Source organism: Mus pahari, chromosome 20 (genome assembly GCF_900095145.1).
Source record: "Mus pahari chromosome 20, PAHARI_EIJ_v1.1, whole genome shotgun sequence".
NCBI classification, from domain to species: Eukaryota; Metazoa; Chordata; class Mammalia; order Rodentia; family Muridae; genus Mus; species Mus pahari.
This window is the reverse complement of record NC_034609.1, coordinates 50,032,984-50,049,747: the sequence shown is the minus strand read 5'-3', so window position 1 is coordinate 50,049,747 and position 16,764 is coordinate 50,032,984. Positions and strand designations below refer to the sequence as shown.

At 45.6% G+C, this 16,764-nt stretch overlaps 1 protein-coding gene across 1 annotated transcript in view; it reads left to right on the top strand.

Annotated features, from left to right (window-relative positions):
• The first annotated feature begins 497 nt into the window (after positions 1-497).
• Rbm34 (RNA binding motif protein 34) overlaps positions 498-16,764 on the top strand; it is a 22,470-nt gene continuing 6,203 nt past the window's right edge. Inside the window, exons 1-6 of the mRNA XM_021220557.2 lie at positions 498-570; positions 651-822; positions 1,602-1,735; positions 5,860-6,100; positions 9,041-9,100; positions 11,506-11,549. Coding sequence (XP_021076216.1) covers positions 521-570; positions 651-822; positions 1,602-1,735; positions 5,860-6,100; positions 9,041-9,100; positions 11,506-11,549 — 701 coding nt within the window. The 5' untranslated portion in view covers positions 498-520. The remainder of the gene's footprint in view (positions 571-650; positions 823-1,601; positions 1,736-5,859; positions 6,101-9,040; positions 9,101-11,505; positions 11,550-16,764) is intronic.

Here is a 16,764-nt window from a genome sequence, read left to right as displayed (position 1 = left end):
GTAGCCCCATTTCTTGGAAACCGCCTTCCTCAATGAGCTGTGGCCGACAGCCCACCCTAAGCCTGAGGGGTTTGTTTTGTTTGAGACAAGGTAGCTATGCTGGAGCCCTGTGGTTTTAGCCTGCCCTAGAACTCGAGGTAATCCGGTTTCTTCGAGCCCCAAATTCTGGGATTAAAGGCCTGAGCCACCGTGTCAGGCTTTAGCTGACCCTCGTGCTTACGTTAGGCCTCAGCTACTCTGTCAGACTTGCGCGTTCCCTCAGCCAAGGTGTCCCTGAGATGCCTGCGGACTGCGACGAGCACAGTCCTAAATGTCCTAGTAGCAAGCCTAGCACCGCTCTGCGCAGCCGCGGGCTGAATGGTCAGGAGGGGGCGTGGCCCTGAGCCGAAGAGCTCCGCCCTAGAACGGAAGTAGTCAGAATCCGGAGGCAGCCGGAACCCGGCATCAGCGGGAAGGCACGACTAGCCGGATCCCGGAAGTGTGGACTCAGGACTTCCGTCCCGGAAGCTCAGTTTTCAGCATGGCTCTGGGAGGGGAGGGACGCAAGAGAAGGAAGGGCCAGGAGCGGAGGTGAGTGGCGGCGGGCGTGGGTGTGGATGGGTTGGCGGTGAGTGGCGCGGCGTGGCTGAAGAGTGCGCTTGTGTTTGCAGACAGAGCCCTGGAGCCGGCGTGGGCAGTGCGACCACCGACTACCTGGTGGGACAGGTCGCCGACAGCTTGCGTGGCGGCCCGCGGCCTCCCGGAGGCGGGACGGGGCGGCTGGCCGCTCTCTTCAGCACCGCGGAGCCCTCGGCTCCCCCTGTGTTTGTGCCTGTGCCCCAGGTGAGTCGCCGGGCTGCACCCTGAGTATCCCGGTAGAGATGTAGAGGGTAACTCGCCGGACAGCAGAAGCTGGCTGGTCCCTGGAGCTGGGCTACGCTTCATCCTCAGCCTATTCGATCGACGGGGTCACCTGTAGACCGTGTAAGCCTCAAATTTCTGTTATGTTCCCGAGGATGAACTAAACTCCTGATCCTCCTCCAGCCTTGAGTGCTGAGATTACAGAGTCGCTCCCACCATGTCCGACTTTACTTTCTATTTTGAGACAGGGTCTCACTGGTTGCCCACGCTCAGCATACAGGGTAGCCCAGAGTCTGTATTCCTGCCTCAGCTTTCCACTGAAAAGCTGGTGCTGCAAGAATACTCTGCTTCTCTCTGTAACCCGTGAAGAAGTATCCATGTAGAAAGGCATCGGAGTATTGCTCAGGGACTTGGAGACGGGGGAGACTTTGTTGTGTAGCTTTGGTTGGCCTGGCACAGTTCCTCCTGCCTCTATATCCTGAATGCTGGAATTACAGACATATGCCACCACACACAGCTTTAGGATCAGGATTTGTTTGTTTGCTTGTTTGTTTTTGTTTTTCAAGACAGGGTTTCTCTGTATAGCCCTGGCTATCCTGAACTCACTCTGTAGACCAGGCTGTCCTCGAACTCAGAAATCCGCCTGCCTCTGCCTTCCAGATGCTGGGATTAAAGGCGTGCGACACCACCGCCCAGCTAGGATTTTTTTTTTTTTTTTTTTAAAGTTTGAGGTTTTAAATATGACTTCAAACTTTTGAAAGGAAACATCTAAAAAAAGAAAACTTGATGATGAAGAAGAGAGTGTGTCCCATACTAAAAAGCCAGTTTTGCAAGAGCCTGCGAGAAAAGTGAAAGTGAAGAAACTCTCTGATGCAGACAAGAGGCTGGCAAACAGGTTGGTGGAAATCTCCTTTTTGCTATATTAAATACCTCAGGCAGTTTTTTAAAATAATATTAATGTTCATCTTAATTTTTTTTACTGCATATTCTGAAATTTAAAAAATACATTATGCAAAGTCTCATACAGGGCTAAAAAATACAAGAAAGCCATTTATCCTAAGCAAACAGCTTAGGATAAACTTGTAGATCAGCTTTTTAGGTCCTTGCATCCATCACTGCTTCTTGTTTCTGAGCCAGCCTTGTTAGGACTTTAACCTCTGTTTTCTGAGTTGGAATTTCTGAGTTAGTGTGTCTGTCAAACGTGAATTTGGTTTTCATAGGAACCAAATTTCCCTCAGTAACTTAAAATTTCTTTTACAGAATATATGAGTTAGTATCCAAACAGATACACTACTTTTCTACTTAGTGTTCCTCATTCTTTCTTGGAGACTTCTTGCATCCCAGGTAGGCCTCAAACTCATTCAGCAACCTAAGCTGTCCTTCAGCTTCCACAAACCCTTGGCTCTCAATTCCTTCTCGCTGTTTCAAACCTACTTTCTTTTCCCATTTTTACACTCTCTTCTTTCAGAAAAACCTTCAGTAGTTATTACGTTTGTTGTCTGCATGTGTGTCAGTGCGTTCCTGTCACAGTGGCCTGTGGAAGGACCACCTCCTAGGAGTCCATGTCTGGGTTGCACAGTCAGGCTGGGCTCGTCTGGCTGCATAACAGGTGCCTTTACCTGCTGAGCCACTGCACTAACTCCCCACCACCCTCACACCCTCTGAGGACTGCGCACTGCTCCCACTTGGTGACTGCTTTCTCGAAGCTTTATATTCCAAGTGATCTTTCTGTTCCCTTGCGTCTCTGTTTTGTCTCTGAATTAAGATGATCACCTTTACTGAGCTTGCTCTTAGGAAACGGTTTCTTCTCAGAGTTCTTGTCAGTCACCTCACAGCTGCTCTTCATGGGCACTGCCTGTGTCAGCCCTGAGCACTAGGCCTGTTCCATCTTTTTGATTGGCTGTATCTGCACCTGTACATTCCTTGTTTACCTTAAGATAGTGCTCCATGAAGCTAGAGATGCGCCTCACTTGGTGGAGCGTTCCTTGTCTGAACCATGCATGGTAACACACACCTGCCACCTGTACATTCCTCGTTTACCTTAAGATAGTGCTCCATGAAGCTAGAGGTGTGCCTCACTTGGTGGAGCGTTCCTTGTCTGAACCATGCATGGTAACACACACCTGCAGTCCCAGCACTTGGAAGGCGGTGGTGCTTGGATTGGACACTCAGAGTTACCCTGCACTATATATAGCGAGTTTGAAGGCAGCCTAGTGTGCATGACATCTTCCTTAAATCAAAACCTAAAAGCAAAATAAAAATGCTTCCAACTGAAATCCTGCATTAATGGTACTTCACTTCTAGATAATTGCCCAAGCCAGTGATGCAGGAGTTACCCTGTGCTCTCCCCTCTTCACACACAGCTACTCAGTTGCTAAGTCCTGAAGCTGCTGTCTTTTTTTTTGTTGTTGTTGTTTATTCGTTTGTTTGTTTTTCGAGACAAGGTTTCTCTGTGCTCTGTCTGTGTAGTCCTGGCTGTCCTGGAACTCACTCTCTAGAACTGAGAAATGTGTGCCTCTGCCTCCCAAGTGCTGGGATTAAAGGAGTGCACCACCACGCCCATCCCTTTCTTTTCTTTTTCTTTTTTCTTTTTTTTTTTTTTTTTTAAGATTTATTTATTACTACATCTAAGTACACTGTAGCTGCCTTCAGACACACCAGAAGAGGGCATCAGATCTCATTACGAATGGTTGTGAACCACCATGTGGTTGCTGGGATTTGAACTCAGGACCTTCGGAAGAGCAGTCAGTGTTCTTAACCGCTGAGCCATCTTTCCAGCCCCCCTTTCTTTCTTTTTTAATGAAAAGACAGTCTAACTGTATTTCTCTATGCCAGTCTGAATTTAAGATCCTCCTGCTTTACCTTCTCAAGTCCAGTCACCATTTAATTCTGTTAGTCTGCCTTCTTTCCATCTCCATCCTTGCTCTGGCCTGCTGTTTTTTTTGTATTGTCATGACAATATCTTTCCTGCTCATGTTTATACATCTTGTTCATTTCCTATCTTCTCCATTGCGTGATTGACTTGGGTCTGTGTGTGTGCCTGCCTGCCCTCCTTTCTCTCCGCCCTCCTTCCTCCCTTCTTGCCTTCCCTCTTCTTTCCTCCCTCCCTCCTTCCTTTCCCCCTTTCTTCCTTCCCTTCCTTCTGTGGTGCTGGACATTGAACAAACAAAGATACATGCTAGGCTAAGTGCCTTGCTGAGCTATGTCCCTGGACTCAAATTAATTTTTGAAGTACAGCCTGTCCGTGTGGTCTAGGTTGGCTTCCAGTGCCCAAGTGATTTTTGTAGGTAGTCAGTCTTGTGGTTTCCTGTCTCCCAAAGGAAACGGTCAGATGCTTTTGCATAACTGGTCGCTCTCAGCTGGGCCCCACCATTCCCCTTTTCCTTGCCAGCTACGTTAGATGTTGAAGGTTAGATGTTGAAGTGAACAGATCATTGTACTTGGGCTCTTGGTGGAGGAGCAAAAGTAGTATTTATTTAAGACGGTGACACACACTGCTATCTTTTTTTTTTTTTTTTTTTTTTTTTTTTTGGTTTTTTCGAGACAGGGTTTCTCTGTGTAGCTCTGACTGTCCTGGAACTCACTTGGTAGACCAGGCTGGCCTCGAACTCAGAAATCCGCCTGCCTCTTTAAGAAGCCTTTCTTGGTCTTTATGGGTCTGTTTGGGTATCCTAGCCGTTGCCACACTAGCCGCTGCCATGTGATCACTGCCTGCCTCTGTAGTACACTGCTGAAAGGCTTTAAGAAGCACAGAGGGAGGGGGCTGGAGAGATGGTTCAGCAGTTAAGAGCACTGACTACTCTTCCAGAGGCCCTGAGTTCAATTCCCAGCAACCACATGGTGGTTCGCAACTATCTGTAATGGGATCTGATGCCCTCTTCTGGTATGTCTGAAGACAGCTACAATGTACTCACATACATCAAATAAATAAATAAATCTTTAAAAAAAAAAAAAAAAGCACAGTGGGAACCCAGTGAGTCATTGCATGCTCCTGCTGCCCCCTTTTCTATCACCTTAAGACCCCTGTCTAGTTCTCTTGTCAGTGTGTCCTCAGACTTGAGTGTCCCTGTGGACCAGTACCATCAGTTTGTATTTACCATTTCAGAGCTTCTGAAGGGACAGTATCTACACAAGACACCTCGAGACCAAGTTCCTAGTACACAGGAGATTTATTTGCCCCAGAGGGATGGGGTGGGGGGAATAAGAGACAAAGACATGAAATAGAGGATGAGGAAGAAGGGCAAGGGAACAAGGGAGAGGAGGAGGGAGAGGGATATTTGGCCCTAGGGGGTAGGGAATAAGGAATGGCAATGACCACAAATGACTGCCTCTAGATAAAGAGGAGACACAAGTGGCCCATAGGCAAATGGCAGTTTATAAAGGTAAAAGGGGAAGAAATCCTGTGTTAGGGCTATAGGTGTAGGGCTAGGTGTTTAATTTTGACTAGGCTTGTTAATTAGGGCAACCAAAGTGGGCTTTTGATTGTTGGACCTTGTTAGTCAGCCTTGGGAGAAGGAAGTGGCCCAATAAGGGAATAGACTTTAGTGATTAGCTTTAGGAATAAAATCTAATGTTTTTTAACAAGGGGTGGGGCAAGGCCTGTCATAGCCTTATTTGCCATGCTCGGTGAGCTGACAGATTCTGTTTTCAGACTGTTTGGTGGGCATAGAAACCTCTCTAAGTCTTAGAGAGTGTTGAGTGTCCAGGGCCTACGGCAGAGAATGGTAATAAACTGGGCACCAGCAGAGTGTAACGTGGACCTTGAAGAGCTTATGTGGCTTTCCTTTAGTACTCCTGTGCTGCTGCTGCTGCTGCCGCTGCTGCTGCTGCCTGGTTTTAGTGTGTCATAAAATATTCCTTAAACTCTGTGAGTATAGACTTTGTTTTCTAAAGGTAGCATATAGCAGAAGCCAGCAGAAGGTGTTTGCAGTGAGGAGACAGGACTGACGTCACATTGATGGTTTTTTTGTTTGTTTTGTTTTTGACTCCTCCTTTCTTTGGTTGTTCCTTAAAAACTAGGGAAAGTGCTCTAGCAAGTGCTGATTTAGAAGAAGAGCTTCATCAGGACCAAGGGCAGGGAAGAAAGAAAAGATCTCAGTCTCAGGGTAAAGTGGCAGATGGAGAAGCACTGGATGCCATCCTCAGCCTTGCTAAGGATGGGGGCCAAAGAACAAAAATCCCAGTCAACCCCGAAGAGGAGCGGTTAAAAAACGAGAGGACTGTGTTTGTTGGCAATTTGCCTGTCACGTGTAATAAGAAGGTGAGTGGAAGGGGGTAGAATAAACCTAGAGAAGCTATTGACGAAGGTAACATGTAATGAGCTCATTGATAACTAACTACTGCTATAGCATCATTGTGCTCCCTAATCACCACACCATAGATGTGTGTGTGTGTGTGTGTGTGTGTGTGTGTGTGGTGCTTGGCTCTCAGCCCTAATTCAGGCTTGTGAAGGTCATGTTTGAAATGGTAGTGGCCTATATCTTTTTTTTTCCCCCCTCTTCAGCTTTCTTCCTGTTAATGCCACTAGAATGTAAACCAGTACACATCTCTGTCTCTCTCTGTGTGTCTCTCTCTGTCTTTCTTTGACTCTCTGTCTCTGTCTCGTCTCTCTCTTCCTCTCTCTGTTTCTTTTCCTCTCTCTCTCTTTCTCTCTGTCTCTCCCTCCCTCCCTTTCCTTCCTCCTTTACTGTTCTGTTTTGCACACATGAGAAGATGCCTAACACATAGCAAAGATTCAAAGAATATTTGCTGTGTGGAAGAATGAGTACTTATGTACTTATGAGTACTTCTATGTGGATGTGGTTGGTAGTTTATGAGCAAATCTCAGGCTCAAATCCTGTTCATCTTTGGAAGGGTGGGTTTATATTTTTATTCTTAGAAAACACAGTGACTTTTGTTCCCTAGTGTTTCATTTGTAAAGATATCATGTACTACCCTTTAATTAAATAAACCTACATTTTAGAATTGTTTTATGTGGATGAACATTTTCCCCCACACATATGTGCACTGCATATATACCTGGTGCCTGTGGAGGTCAGAAAGCATCAGAGCCTCTGGAAGTGGAGTAATGGATGATTGTGAGCCATCATTTGGGTGCTGATGGTGGATGCCATGCAAGAAGACTGGCAGTGGGCAAGTGAGCTCCCTGGAGACAGCCATCCGCTTGCTCTGCTGCAGTGGGTGAGCTCTGGTGAGGCAGGGCCCCAGAGACTTAGTCCCAGGGTTGCTTCTTGCGACTGATGTCCTTTCTCATGCTTGTCATTGCCACACTTCTCATTTATCTCACTTGGTGTAAGTGAACGCCAGGAGACCCGCACTGCCGATAGCCTGGTGTGATTACTTCCTGAGTGATAGCTACCCTATTGGCCACATTTTCTGCAGATCAACATGAAGATGAACTTTCATAAATTAATGCTGTTTAGATGAATTAATGACTATGGAATTCCTGATTTGATTCAGTAATTTTAGGAAGAAAGTTTAAGAGGAGAAAGTTTTAGTTGTTTTACCAAAAAGATACAATAAAGTTAGAATCAAGAATAGAATGTGTCTCCTCCTCATAGATTAGTAAGTAAAGGCTGCATAATAAGGAGTACAATGAGCTTTCATAAATTACTCTAAGAAGAGAAATAGGCTTGGGAAAAATTTATGATTAAGGAAAAACATTCTAGTCAGGTCCAAAGATGAAGCCCCAGGTGTACACTATGATAAAGTAAGGCCACATGAAACTGTTGCTTTAAACTTATAATGAACTTATGGAATGAACCACTGCTTTGAATTTACTTACTATTGACATCCTTCTGTAACTCTGCTTTTGTGTGACATTTTGTAAAAAACTTTTGTCTAAGAAGGTATAAAAAGACTGAGAGGAAAAAAATAAAGTGTGGCTGTTTGGGCTCTGTTCCATTCACCAGTGTATAAATGTATGTGTGTAAGTATGTATGTACACTTGTGAAATGATGAAACAGGTGGTCAGGCCTAGCCTGAGTGGTGTGTGTGTGTGTGTGTGTGTGTGTGTGTGTGTGTGCGCGCGCGCACGCGCGCGTGTGCACATGTACACACACACAACTGACTTTCTTCCTCTCTTTCTTTCTTACTTTCTTATTCACTTACTTACTTATTTTTCCTTTCTCTGTGAAATTGCCAAAAATCATCAGCTTTTGGCTCCAGAATAGCAAGAGAGAGTTAAATTGCCAGCAGCTCTGTCCTTGTCCTATGCTGAGACCCACCTCAGTACCTGACCCTGTCTCACCACTCCTCCACCCCCTTTCTGAGAAACAAACCCAGGTCCTGTTGAGAGTGAAAAGTGCTCTGAGCTGCTGAGCCTTTTCTCCAGCCCTCCTTTGTATTTTTGAGTGTTTACTCTGGTCTTTAACTCATGGTAATCCTTCTGCCTCCACCTCCTAAGAACTAGGATTAGAGACTATGCCCAGTTGTTTTTGTTAGTTTTGTGTCATCTCCCTATGAATCTTCTTATGTACCCCAGGCCAGCCTTGGCATCTCAGTCATCCTGCCTTAGCTGCCTGTGGACATTTGGCTCTTGGTTATTGATTTTCCTTTTAAGTCATGAGAGCTCAGAGGAGGGAAGTGTGATGTTATGTTGTTCTGTAAAAAATATTCTTACAGTAAATGGTTTTTAAATTAGAATTACTTGTAGAAATTACTGTTGTACCTGTAAATACATGTATGTTCTTCACATCTTGAGATAGTCCAAGAATTTGTCCCAAAATGACTAACAAGGATTCTCCACACACTGGTAGTCTGAGCTGGAGAATTTCTCTGTGGAACAGTATCCTTAAAAGGCACTGTGATTTAAGCCAGTGTGAAAAGACCAGTGATTATGTGCAAGATACAAGTCTAACTAACCTCCATTTAAGTGTCAAATAAGTTATAAACATTGAAACATACAGCTGTCATATAGGTCACGCATGGATGATAATGTGAACCTGAATAGTATTTTTCTTCCCAAGTTTCTGTAAAATCTTTCCGTCTGTCCAACTTAAGTCACGTGTTTTTCTGACATGTTCTTTGGTTTTTAGATATTGGGTGTGAACACCTCATCTTCTTGTCTCCGCTTTGTGTTTCTAGTGCTTGGATACTACTTACACTTGATTCTGGAATGTTCTTAAAATAAATTCACATCATTTGTGACACAGATGTTCAGGGTGTTAGCTAACATGCACATGTATATTGTTTATTTTAGAAGCTGAAGTCATTTTTTAAAGAATATGGACAAGTAGAATCTGTACGATTTCGTTCTGTGGTAAGTGGCTCCCACTGAAAACTACGTAATGTCTCTGTGCTTTGTCAGTCAATCAGATGTACTGGCCCCAGTGTCCTCTTCTGAGGCAGCACTTGATAGGTAACTGCATGAGTTCACACAGTACAGTGACATCTGTCACCAAGGCTGGCCATGGGACTTGATGAGCAGGTGGGTGACTGTCTGCTGTCAGAGTAGGCAGGGGACTGTTTCTCACCATGCCACAGGCAGCCTGACTAGTGCTGTGGGCCGGAGAGGAGTATGACTGCAGCAGTGTGTGCTCTTCTTGTTTGTTTTGAGACAGAATCTCACTATGTAGCCCCACCTGTCCTGGAACTCACTTAATAGATCAGGCTGGTCTAGAATTCACAGAAATCCATTGCTTCTGCTCCCTGGGTGCTAGAACTAAAGGTGTGCACCCAGCAGCGTGTTTTTCAAAATTCTTTTCAGTATAATGTGCAGTATTTCAGCATGCACAGGAAGGACTTACCTTGTTTGATTGCTCTTGCTTACACGATTCTCTAAGGGCTTCTCAGGGCTGAGAGCATAGATCAGCAATGGGATGCTTGCCTAGGGTTTGTAGTTTCTCGGTCTCTACTGTTAAAGCATGGACTGGATGGCTCTGTTGTTGTTGCTGCCTTGTGCCTCCCTGGAATTACCCACTATTTCCACTCCTGCAGACTCCCTGAACAAAAGTGTCCCATGGTGCCGGGCATGGTGGTGCACGCCTTTAATCTCAGCACTCGGGAGGCAGAGGCAGGCGGATCTCTGAGTTCGAGGCCAGCCTGGTCTACAAAGTGAGTTTCCAGGATAGCAAGGGCTATACAGAGAAACCCTGTCTCAAAAAACCAAAAAAAAAAAAAAAAAAAAGTGTCCCATGGAAAAACAGACTGCTTCTTTAAAAGTAGACATTTTCTAGTATCTTGACAGTTCTCATTATTTCTGTCAGCATGCTTGTTCCCCACAATTACCACCTACTTACCTGCTCCTCTGAGCTCTACTTCCCAATGTGAAGCTCTTACCTGAACTAACTGGGGTGTCTTGGCCCACACCCTATGTGCAGGATGCCTTCAGGGTGTGGCATCCCTGTGTCAACCTGGCCTGTTACCTGCTCTGCTTGCTTTTCACACAGAGGCCTTACCTAATTGAGTCACTTCTTTCCTTTCTCCTTGGCCTATATTTATTCATGGCTTCTTTAAAAAGGTTTTGTTCTTATTGAGAATCTCTTTAAGATTTAATTTTTATGTGTATGGTTGGATGGTTTGCCTGGATGTGCATGGAGTGCTCCTGGAGGTCAGAAGAAGACATCAGATCCTCTGGAATTGATTGGAGTTAACAGACAACTGTGGGAGACCAGCCTGGGTCTTCTAGAAAAGCAGTTGTCTTTACTGCTGAGCCGTCTCTCCAGCCATTTTATTACCTCTTGTTAGAAGAGCGGACCATACCGAGGTTCCCGGTGTGTGTGGCCCTGTGTGTGCTTGAGCCTCATCGTGCAGCACAGCACTTGCTACGCTGAACTGAAGCCATGTGTTCTGTTGGCTGTGTGGCTCTTCCCACAGCTGCCGCTTTGTTACTTTGGCTTTTCTCTGTGCTGCTACTACAGTGTGCCCCTTGGTTCTCCTGGAGTGTGGTCCACAGGTCCGAGGTCAAGATCGACTTCAGCTATCTGCTGAGGCCATGTCTAGCCTGGGCTGCAAAGGCCCTGTCTAAAACAAGTAAAGACACCACTAGTTTTAGGACCCACTGGGATATAATCTCTCAGATGCACAGGAAATGTTTCCTTATTACCAGTTTAGACATTTTAGGTTATAAATGATGCTCCCACACACATTTACTTATAAATCTGTTTTCATGGTTCCTCATTGTCATGAACCAGCCTGCACCTGTTGTAGCCTGCGCCTGTGGTCTGTGCTTGTGCCTTGGTTGTGTGAGAGAGGCTGTTGAGTGTGATGTTGTCTGTGGGATTCCCTGTATCTTACTTCTCATGCTCCCCCTCCCCATTTCTGTTTTGTGGTAAGGCTTCCTGTAGCCTTGAACTCAAACTCACTTGGAGCTGAGGGTGACTTTCTATTTCCTCATCCTCCTGTATCAGTGCTGGGATTCTAGGATTATAGGTGTGTGCCGCCACTCCTGGCTCTCAGGGTTCTCTTCACAAGCACTGTGATAGCGGCTTCTGATTTGATTGCCCTGTGGTGTTTTGAGTCACATGAGTTACATGTGGTTAGAATGTTTTGGCTCCTAAAATGTAACATATGTGGCTGGGAGTGTGGCAGAGATAGACCACGTTGGCATTCTCGGAGCCCTGAGATCAGTCTCCAGCACTGAAAAAGGAGAAGAATGAAAATGCTAACCAATTTGGAAAAATATCTCAAATTCAAATTTTTAATGTTTCTTTTTCTTCTTAAAAGATGCCGGCAGAGGGGACACTAACCAAGAAGTTGGCCGCAATAAAGTAAGCTCATAATAAGATTCTTTTCTCTTTATTTTAGACCATCCTAATGTTCTAAGGTCTACCCCATTTATGTAACTATACCTGCAGATGTCTTTTGGTCATAAAGAGCACTGGGAGGCACTGAGGCTACTTTGCACTTACAGTGGCTGCTGTCTCACAGAATTGTTCACCTGGTTATAGTGCAGGTTTTATTTTATAAAAGTTGTGTTTTATAAACAAGAGCAGCCTGGCAGGTGACCGTGGTCTTTGTGGCTCACGTTGAAGGAGTATCTGCCCTACAGCAGGCCTGTCAGCTGTGCTCTGGGTTGTTTGTGGCTGTTGAGTTGTCGGGCTTTTCCTGCTCGACAGGGAAGAAGTTAGATGTTTGTGATGGAGGATAAAAATGTTTGTTTCCCTATTAGTCTTTTCCTCTTTGTGTGTAATCTTGCCATGGGAAACTTTATGTTAAGTGTTTTATTGTCTTTAAAAGTGTAATTTACCTTAAATAAAATTGCACAATTGAGATGTGCAACTTTAGTTGTCTCTTTTGCTATTTTGGGGATTGAACTCAGGACTTTTGTATATACCAGGTGACTACACTTAGCCCCACTGCCCACCCTATTTTTATTTATTTATTTTTTTGAGACATGGTCTTATGTAGCCCTACTAGCTGGCTGGCCTGGAACGCACAGAGATCTGCCTGTCTGTACCTTCCAAGTGCTGAGATTGAAGGTGTACACTACCATGGCCAGCCAACCCTTAGATTTTTAGATGGTCTTGCTATGTAGCAAGTTCTGTGGAACTCCTGATTTTTCTGCTTTGTTTCCTGAGTGCTGGGTGTGTACAGGACACCACTGCCTCGGGCCACCTTTAGGATGGGCTGTGTGTGCCCTGGTGCAGACATTACCACAGTCTGCATCCTGAGTGTCCCCTTTAGCCCAGTCTCCTGCTGTGTGTGCCCTTGCAGTTGCCCCTCTTCCTCTGTCCTTAGGGAGCCACTCACCTGTTTTGTGCCTCTGAGGGACGTGTGCTGCTGTGTCCCCACCCTTCTCATGTCTTGCATTCTTGATTCTGGGATGGGATGAGGCCTGCTTTCTTAGCACACACTGCTTCTGACTTTGCTCAGCATGATTCTGAGACCTGTACTGTGTGTACCAGTCAGTATCCTGTTCTTTGTCAACACTGTTGGTTTGTGTGGAGTTAGCAAAGCTTGCTTGTTCACTAGCCCTGATATTCAGGGAGTTTCAGTTTTTACCTTTCATGCATAATGGACTAAAAACATCTGTACCTAGTTTATATCTGGGAAAGTCCCTGAGGTAGAATGGTTGCACCTTATAGTAGGTATGTTTCCTAAAAAATAGCCACCCAACACCCCTTCTTTTTTGCATGGTTTTACATTCCATCAGCAGTAGGTGAGAACACCACATGTTCACGTTCTCACCAGCACTGGATGCTGCCAGTCATTCTGTGCTAGCCTTCTAAAGGCTTCTCCATACGCTCTTGTATTGTTCTCATACTTTAAAATGTCCGACATTGATTTTGTGCTTACCGGGTATTTGCATGTTTGGTCAAGTATTTGTAAAAGCTTCACCTGTACTACTGTCTTTGTGTGTGTGTGTGTGTGTGTGTGTGTGTGTGTGTGTGTATGTGTGAGAGAGACAGAGAGACAGAGAGACAGACAGCAGGTTAGGGAAAACTACATATTCTGCATACAAAAGTTTTGGGTGGTTTTTTTTTTTTTTTTTGGATTTATTTATTTTTATTTTACGTTCTTTAGCGTTTTGCCCACATGCATGTCTGTGACGGTGCCAGACATCATGGAACTGAGTCACAAACAGTTGTGAGCTTTCATAGGGGGGCTGGGAATTGAACCCAAGTCCTCTAAAAAAACAGCCAGTGCTCTTAAACACTGAGCCATGTGGCCAGTCCCTGCTTTGGTGTCAGGATCAAAAACATGAAATCCCACAATTTACTGGGGATCCAGTATAGAGTTCTCCAGCTGTTGGTGAGCCTGTAGTGTAGTAGGAATACAAGCACAAGGCTCTTTTTTTTTTTTAAAAGATTTATTTATTTATTATATGTAAGTACACTGTAGTTGTCTTCAGACACACCAGAAGAGGGTGTCAGATCTCGTTACAGATGGTTGTGAGCCACCATGTGGTTGCTGGGATTTGAACTCTGGACCTTTGGAAGAGCAGTCAGAAGCACAAGGCTCTTTGTTGTCCTGGCCTAGATCAGAGCTAGGCAAACTCAGGATCTGTCAAGATCTGTGGTCAGCTGTTCCTCGATGTGGCAGCCAGGCCTCCCACCCCGACCCTGCTTTCATGTTTATATGCATGAGTGTGGGGCTGCATGTGCTACAGTGTGCTGTGGGAGTTGGTTCTCTACCACCTTGTGGGTACTAGAGGATCAGCCTCAGGTTGTCAGTCATGGTTGCAGGCATTTTCACTCATTGAGCCATCTTGTAGACTAGGCTCAGCCCTTTTGTCTTTAATGGGTCTTAAAGTTCCATACCAGCTTCCTGACAAGAGGTTTCCCTTTCCTTTTCTTCTAGCCCTGGAGTCTTGTCTCTGCCCTAAGTGACAGGCTGACTGTCCTCCACAGCATCTTCACTTTCCTCTTCATCTGGAGGAGCATCCAGGGAGCGCTTAGGCACTCTTCTCCAGTCTGTTGTTACCATAGTTGTGCTCTGGGGCTCCTGCCCACTCTCCATCTTCCCATGGGTGGTAGCTCAGATCAGAGAATACCCTGAGCATGGTCCCCCCTCCAGCATCAGTCCCTCTAGGGTTCTGGCTGAGACTCACCCATGCTGTTATTGTCTCTCTCTGGAGTGTGGAGCCTGGCCTTAGTGTCCAGGCTGCCTTCCTCTAAGACTCCTGCTCTGATGGCTTCTGCCAAACTATTGATGCTGTAGATTAGCTGAGAGACAGGAGAGATGCTCTTTCTGGCTTCTGTGTTGTAGGGGAAGGAGAGCAATGGGTGTCATTAGTGGTTCATGATAACACATTGAGGCTGATGCAAGGCCAGCTCTCCAGTGAAACAGACTCACCTGCTTGCCACTGGTATTCATGTGACAAAGATCTTTGCAGACAGAGAAACAGAGCCACATTCTGTTCCCATGTTCTTGGGATGTTGACAGCTTTGGGTTTGTCAACAGCTGCGTGTTGTGGAGCGAGAATTAGGCGCTGGAGTCTGCCAGACTGAGTTTCTATCCTGGGCTAGCTTGTTACCTTTTGATCATTATCACACATGTCTTCAAACCTCAGTTTCTTCATTCATGAGTCAGAATCCATGTTAGGTGTGAGGTTAATGCCCCCGGCTCAGTGCTTGGCAGCATTCTACATCTAATAAATCACAGCTTTCTTCCCAATAGAAAACGGCCAGATTGTAGAGGAAATGACAGAGACTCTGGCCGCATGTGCAGGTCCACGCTATACAGACTCTCAGTGCTGAGAGTGGAAGTGAACATGAGCCCATCCCTAACCCAGAAGCTGTCCACAAGTGTCAGCTGCTCACACAGGAAAGATTAGTTTTCTCCGATGGCGTCTCACTGGGTATAAAAAAGGCCCTCTGCCCAGGAGTAGATGGCTAACACAAAACACACACTCTGTATTTTTGAAGGTTTTTTTTTTTTTTTTTNTCTCATATTGTTTTGTTTGGGCATTTTTTTTTACCATGTTGGTCTTTTTTGGTTTTTCAAGACAGGGTTTCTCTGTATAGCCCTGGCTGTCCTGGAACTCACTTTGTAGACCAGGCTGGCCTCGAACTCAGAAATCCGCCTGCCTCTGTCTTCGAAGTGCTGGGATTAAAGGCGTGCGCCACCATGCCTGGCTTCTGCTGTCTTCTTTATGATTTATTTATTTTTATTTTTCATGTGTATGGTTTTGTCTGCATGTATATGTACACTATGTGTGTGTTTGGTGTTTGAGGAGGCCAGAAAGGGATGTCACATCTCTGGAACTGGAACTAACAGATGGTTGTGAACTGCTCTGAAGATGCTGGGAAGTGACCCAGGCCCTCTTCGAGAGGAACAACTGCCCTTAACCAGTGAGCCATCTCTTCAGTCCCCTAGTCTATTTATCTTTAATATTACTAGTTTCGCTGAATTGTATCCATATTACATTGCCCTTGGGCAGCAGCATTGTCCATAATCATTAGAGGTGAAAAGCTGGCCTGTGGAGGAGAGGGCTCTATTAGTTAAGTAGTTGTCTTGCACGCATGAGGACCTAAGCTTGATTCCCTGGAAGCCTTTAAAAAAAAAAGCTGGCGCTGGACAGTGGCAGCACACGCCTTTAATCCCAGCACTTGGGAGGCAGAGGCAGACAGATTTCTGAGTTCAAGGCCAGCCTGAGAGTGAGTTCCAGGACATCCAGGGCTATACAGAGAAACCCTGTCTCAAAAACCAACCAAACAAACAAACAAGCAAACAAACAAAAAGCCAACATAGTGCTTGTCTTACTTGTAGTACCTAGAGCCCTGGTACCCAGTAGCCAGCCAGTCTAGCTTGTATGGTGAGACCTAGGCCAGTGAGAAACCCCATCTCAAAAACTCAGGTAGTGCCTGCAGGATGGCCCTGCAAAGAAAAGTGTCTGCTGCCAAGCGAGATTACCTTGGATCAATCCCTGGAACCCCAGTGGTGGAAGGACAGGATTAATTCCCATGGGTTGTTCTCTGCCTACACATGTGTATGCATGCCACCCTTACCTACAACCAAACAAGCGTCTTAAAAATATACACAGAAATAGTAGACAGCCCTCGAGGGATGAGAGATGAGATTAGTCTCTGGCCTCTACACACACCTATATTTATGTGTAAACACACTCATACACAAGTGTGCCTTGCTGAGAAGGAACATAACTGTGGTTCTGACAAAGGGGCCATGTCTGAATCAGATCAAACTTTTGGATCCAGTAGTCAGTTTACAAGGCACAGAAGACAAAGATGCATGTCAAACTGCTTTTTCACAGCCAGCAAATCTTAAAAATATACACAAAATGGTAGACCAGCAAAGTCTAGGCTGTGGGGAATAATGAAGGTCAAATGATTTGACAGAGGTAGGAGGAAAATGGACAAATAAGTGTCATTTGTAAGAGTAGTAAGGCTGCAGCCGGGCGTGGTGGCGCACGCCTTTAATCCCAGCCCTCGGGAGGCAGAGGCAGGTGGATTTCTGAGTTCGAGGCCAGCCTGGTCTACAGAGTGAGTTCCAGGACAGCCAGGGCTATACAGAGAAACCCTG